A 6442-nucleotide genomic window follows, 5' to 3' on the forward strand; every position below is an offset into this window, starting at 1 on the left:
ATAATGTCAATGCCGTACAGCAAGTCACTACAGAGCTAGGATTTTAACCTTACTGGTCCCTGCCTACCTTATCCCTTACCAATCCCCAAATGTAGTCAGAAGATACTGAAAAATCATGCACACAGGATGGCACATCTTGGAGCCTTTGTACATCCTGTCTCCTCTGTCTGGAATGCAAAGTCTCCTAAACTCACCTGACAAAGTCATGCTTATCATTCAAGACACAGCCTAACTGTCTCTTTGAGCCACGACTTCCTGAGACAGACTTGCTTGCTTTTTTCAAAGCTTTCATTTCTCCCTGTGCATAATGCCACAATGATAATTACTACACTGCATCATTTATCTGTTTACACATCTGCTTCCCCTTTAGACTATAAAATCTTTGAGACCAAAAGCCCTATCTTTTAACCTACATATCTTGGTACAGTGTCTGACACAAAGTAGGTGCTTAAGAACTATTTTCTGAATAGGAAAGTATCTCCCAGGGAACAGGTTTAGCAAGTTGATATTAAAAGACAATCTAATGAGGACTTTGATAAACTACTTTGAGTAAAACTGTGTCAACCTAGCCATGACTGTCAGAGTTAAGGTGCATTAGCTGTAAAGACCTGGAGAGTAATCTGATCTTGGCTGGAGAAGGATGTTTAACAACTAGAGATGGAAGCAAAACTCCTTCTGTTGTCCAGATCTGATGGAATTTTTAAAAATCTCTTAAAAGGGGCCACAGATACAGCTAAAACAATTTTAAAATGATAGGAATGTTGATGTTCTAAGGAATGATGTTTAACAAGCAATGATTTAGCTACTGACAAAAAACAAACGTAAAGCAAAGCTAAAGATTAATTTACCAGAGTTAAAACTCAGGTAATATTTTTACATTTCTACACAAAGATTCCCTAGTCTAATCTTCTGAAGAGTCAGGAAACATCCAGAGAGCATCCTCAAGGGTACCATAAAGTACATTTGTAAAAATGCTACAACCCCATATATAGGAAATGGTTTTGGCTTAAAAACTAGGGAATTATTGGGTGAGTCATTCTAACTGTGGCTTCCAGTAACCAGAATGGAATCAAGTCAGAAAGTGGAATGAATAAAACCAAGCTAAAATAAATAAGATCAGCAATGGTAATGATAAATAATGCTTACATTTGTGTTAACACTTTAGTTTATGAGGCATTTTTCATTTTTCAAACGTGGAAAATTAAACTGAGAAGTTAGGTGGCGTGCTGAAGGTCACAAAGTTAAAATAACTTTTAACTCCTTTTAACTGGAGTTGAACCGGATGTTCCAAAATCAAGTCTACAGCTCCTTCTGCTACTCTGATTCTTTGCCACCTGAAAGGTGAGCTTATATGTGCTGTGGATGGGCCTTAGGACACTTTCTAAGATGACTTCAATGAGAACAGAGAGTTTCCAAGCTACTTAAGCATATCCTTCAACTTAATACCTTGAAAGAATGAGGACGCTCTTTAATGTGTCTCAGAGGGAATCTTCACACCCTCCATGTTACACTCTCCATTGAAAGATGCAAGCTGCTGTGAACTCTGGGTAACATGCTACTATTTGCATAAAAGCACTGCAAAGGTATATATTTAAATGCAGTGGTTTGTCTATGCATATATTATCTCTTAAAGCACATAAGAGATTACCAACAGTGGGTACTTCCAGAACCACTGAAAAATGATGGCTAAGGGATCAGGGACAGGAACACAACTTTTCAGGGCACATATTCCCTTTTGAGCCTTTTGAATTTTAAACCACATGAAAGTGCTACCTTTTTCAAAAAGGATATTTAAAGTTAAGAATACATAATGAGAGTTGGAACAAAGGCAATGGTTAGGTGATTTGGGGAAACATTTCGGAGATAGGATGTAGCAGAAGAATAGAAAAGTAAAACATATTCCAAAGTTTCTGTCAGACTCCATAATTCCATGTGGTGTTTCACAGTTTGAAGTAAATATTCCTGAAGACCATCAAATTTCTTCCATTCTAATTCTTTGCTCATTAAACAGCTCTCAGTTTTTTTATGAACCTTGATACTGAGGTAAGTGTGTCCTAATCGAGGATACAAGTATTCAGGTCATCAGAAAGGTAAAGCCTTCCACGGTAAATAAGAGAGTGTCCAGCTTAAACCAGTCTCTGAAGAGGTTGATGAGGAGGTATTCCAGGCACACTGATAAAATATGGAACTGCAGAGCTAAAGACTAAACCTTGGACCAGTACAGCCCCACCAACGGTCTATCCAAAAATGGGATCTGGCCGCAACTAGGTGGAATTAACCATTGACACATCTGAAATTTTCAGTATGTTTGTCCTCTGTTCTACCACTACTTAAGTCAGTCCGAAATTTTTACCCTAAAGGTCACAATAACTTAAGGGTTTTGGGTGATGAAACCATATCTTTCAGCCTAAAAAAAGTCATGGTATTTTTTTTTAAGGCAGTACCAAAGCAGCTTCCGTTCTCACACAGAAATTACTTCAGTGCCTTAGAGGTCCAGGAAACTGGTGAGTCTTGTGCTCAAGGGAGTTAAAAAAAAAACCCAGTACCAACAAAACTTGCACTACATAAAGAAACCACACGCTTGTTCTCTATTCTGATGTTCAAATTACATACTTAAAAGATAATATCATTCTTAAATCAGTATAAGATTTTTAAAAGAAGAGTCACAGCCAGAGTTATTTTGGAACATTACAAAAATACCCACTCATAGCTCTGCAATCCAGGGCTACATCATTTGATTTCATATTAGTGGATTAGCAGTCACTCACCAGATTCCATACAATTGAGCTCTCAAGCTCTTTCTAAGTAAGAAAGGACATGAGACAGACCAATAAATACTCAAATTCAAAACTCATTTTAGCCCATAGTTTTTAAATTCCTCCTCCCACCAATTTTTTTTTTAACCGGCGCCAACAGGTAACAATCTACGGATCCAAGTGTCTCTTCCCTCCGTGATCTGATAGTTGTCCACATGATCATTAAGACAACCAAAATTAGGAAAAAGGAGGGGGAAAATGAGTGAGAGGGGTTGAAAGAGTAGAAAGGGCTAGCTAATTCACAAGCTGGATAAACCGAGGCCACAACAATTAAATGTCTTATTTAATTAAACTGGAAGATGCTTGACACATTGTCATCTTATTTTTAATACGATGGCCAAGTCACTGAAGCCACCAAGCTAAACTGTAAAACCAATCTGTGAAAAGAAATTGTTTCAGGAACCAGGATTCTATCATGAAGAGCAGTTAATAAAGTTTATAAGCTGGCAGTTACTAGCTCTCATTAAGAACTGACTAATGTTTCAAACGTGATCCCCAGTAATTCTATTGATAAAGAGCAATGGAAAATTTGGAGGAAGAAGTGATGAATCAACCTCTCTTCCATGTGCTATATTTTACTGGAATATGAGTAAGTATAAAAGAGGTAAGCGAAATTGGGGGGGGGGTGGTACTAATCATCGAAATGTCATCTGACTCCCCAGGTGTAGCAATGCTCACTCCAGTGATGTGCTTTACTGTGACTCAAGATCTGTCAACTGAGGACACAAGGGAATTTGAGTAAAGCCAAGAGATATACTCCTAAATTTTAAACCGAATCTTCCAACAGATCTAGCACAAGATCTCACAAGAGTCAACTATAAGAAATTAACCTACTCAACATAAATTGATTCTAAAGTACTTTTTAAAATGAATTCTTGCCAATGCAAAAATTCAAGAAAGACATCTGGGGACCTGTACATGTCATTTATCTCTTGGCCAAGGGCACTAAAATATACTATGAGGTGTCCAAATCAATGTATCCCTCCTCTGTTCTCCTTACATAACCTTATTTCTCTAAAATAAAAGTTAATTAACTGAAAATATCAATTAAGAGCATACTTCCTTTCTCAATATTGATAAAGGCAAATACAGCTGTTGTGTACTATATGCCCAACATGCTATATGGAAAACAACCCAGGCAAATCGACTGCATTATGAACAAAAGTAAACGATAGCTCCCAAAACCTATCCCTTTCTCTCCAAAAAAGAATTTTCCCAACTCCTCCAATTATATTCCAAAGAATTCAGAAAGAAAGAAAACAGAATAAATGTCGATCACAAACATTTCACTAATAACCAAGCTTTCCTAGCATACTGATTTGTAATTGTATCAAATCATGAATCTTTGAGGGCACAGAAAACAAAGACTAAATGGCCCTGCCAATCTACAATGATCATATTTCACCTTTAGAAGGGTGACCGCCATGGAAGCAACAAATTCGATGCATCCCTTGCTTCCTTCTTGGCACTGATTAAGCCGATCCTGCACTGCTGCCACAATCTGTTAGTTTCAGCCACCACACACACATCAGGCCTCTAACACTCCACGAGCCAGGGCTAGGCTGTCTAGAAATCCGCACTGTGTCACTGCATAAGGCAGTTTCCCCCTCCATACATCCAGGAAGAGGAAAGCCACCTAAGCCCTCTGTCAGATCTCAGCAAGACTGTAAAATGACAGAAAGAGCTGCTAACCAGCAGGCTGCAACGCTCACCACCTTTAAAAATCGTTTAAGCAGTTTTAGTCTCCGTCATCTCACTTCCCTCCTCCCCTTCCCTCCTCTTCTCTCTTTCTGTCTCCGTCTCTGTCTCTGTCTCTGTCTCTCTTTCATACACACACACTGCAGTTCAACCCCCGCTTCGCAAGCGAAAGGCTGCGAGCTCTGGACTGCCTCTGGACTCACAGTCGGCCCAGAACTCATTCAGAGCCCTGAAATACAGACATTCTCACCTGCACACACCACACCACTTCCACTCCCACCATCACCGCCTCTGCAACCACACTCACTCGCCCTCGCAACCTCTCTCCACACCAACCCCGGCGCTGCAGAACCCCTACCAGCCTCATCAGCAAGGGGAGCACACGTTACCATTTAGATCATCGAGGCCACCTAAGCTCCAGAAACCCCCTCCCCACACAGGCCACCTCCCCGGCGCCACCTGGAGCCTGGACCCCCCGGGCGCCGAGAGGGATGCGCTACCTTTAGACTGGCAGTCCGCACAAAACTTGTTATCCTCCTCCAACAGCAGGTTGGCCAGGACCGCCTGGTACCGATCCACGTCCTTCACTGATTTGCCCGTCATGGCCAGGGTGCCGGCGGGGGCAGAGAGCGACGCGCCCTCCTCGCCCCCAGAAACCCCTGCCTCAGTCCGGAGGTGAGGACTCCCAGCTCCCCGCCCAGGGGCACCTCCTGAGCGGGGGAGAGCCCTCTCCCCCGGCCCGGCCCGGCGCCCCTTCTCAGGTCAGCCGCGCCTGCCTCCTACTCTGCAGCCCCTCAGCGCGGCGCCCCCTGGCGGGCTTAGGGAAAGGCCCGAGTCCCGACGAGGCTGTCGGACCAGGCAGAGACCCTCAGCCCAGGCAAGGGGGGCGCTCGGGCCTCCCGCGTGCCGGGCGCAGCGACGACCCCCCCGGCCTGCCTGTCTGCGGGCCGTGCGTCCCGCGCCTCGGTTTCCCTGGCAGCTGCCTCCGGCTCGGCCACCACCTCGGCTGCCTACTTCCGGCAGCTCTTCCTCTCCTCCTCCACCCAGCCCAGCCCGCGCATGCGCCCCGCCCCCACCGCTTCGGACTGGGCTCTTCCCTCCACTCCGCCTCTCAGGAACCAATCCGGGCAGAAGTGAGGGGCGGAGCTTGGGTGGGGCGGAGGGAGGAGTGGGCACGCCCCCTGCATGTCCTTGGAAAAGAATGAATGGAGCTCGGCGGAAAGGAAGTGGAGGGAGTGGAAGAAAGTGAACGAAGACCACAATTAACATTTCCTGAGCTCTTACTATGTCCCAGGCACTGTGCTAAGCGCTTTATATGAACCATCTCAATATAATCCTACAAACGTCTCTGAGTTAAATATTTACCATCCTTATGTAACCTGGGACTTGTGGATACTCCGAAGTCCTCTAGCTTATTCTTTTCTTCAACAAACAGATGGGCCCAAACTCCTAATCCAGGGTAAGGGGACATCTCACCCTCCCCAAATTTTCCGAGGATTCTAGTTACCTCTCACTTGGAATGCCTGCTTCTGGTGAATTCTGTTCCCCGTTCATTAGCCCTCCTCTTGTGATTAATGTCATCTTTGGACATTGTTTTTCCTGGTGCCTAGACACTTTTTTGTTTCATTTCTAAATCTTCCTGAAATAGTGCAATTTTTTCACATTATTTTCCATTATGATTTATTATAGGATATTAAATATAGTTCCCTGTGCCATAGAGTAGAATCATGCTGTTTATTTTATATACAGTAGCTTGTATCAGCTAATCCCAAACTCCTAATTTATCTCTCCCCCATCTCCTTTCCCTTTTGGTAAACATAAGTTTGTTTTTTATGTCTGAGTCTGTTTCTGTTTCATAAATAAATTCAGTTGTGTCATATTTTAGATTCCACATATAAATGACATCATGTGGTATTTGTCTTTCTCTT

General features: G+C 43.2%; 1 protein-coding gene across 2 annotated transcripts in view; it reads right to left on the reverse strand.

Annotated features, from left to right (window-relative positions):
* SMAP2 (small ArfGAP2) overlaps positions 1 to 5541 on the reverse strand; it is a 45263-nt gene extending 39722 nt beyond the window's left edge. The window contains exon 1 of one of the 2 annotated variants that reach the window (XM_031464887.2): positions 5015 to 5541. In XM_031464887.2, coding sequence (XP_031320747.2) covers positions 5015 to 5117 — 103 coding nt within the window. In that variant the 5' untranslated portion in view covers positions 5118 to 5541. Of the gene's footprint in view, positions 1 to 4221; positions 4480 to 5014 lie in introns of those variants that run through there. The other variant, XM_064493698.1, reaches the window with a different exon arrangement.
* Between the last annotated feature and the right edge of the window lie 901 nt (positions 5542 to 6442).

The sequence above is a fragment of the Camelus dromedarius genome, chromosome 14, assembly GCF_036321535.1.
Source record: "Camelus dromedarius isolate mCamDro1 chromosome 14, mCamDro1.pat, whole genome shotgun sequence".
In the NCBI taxonomy this organism is placed as follows: Eukaryota; Metazoa; Chordata; class Mammalia; order Artiodactyla; family Camelidae; genus Camelus; species Camelus dromedarius.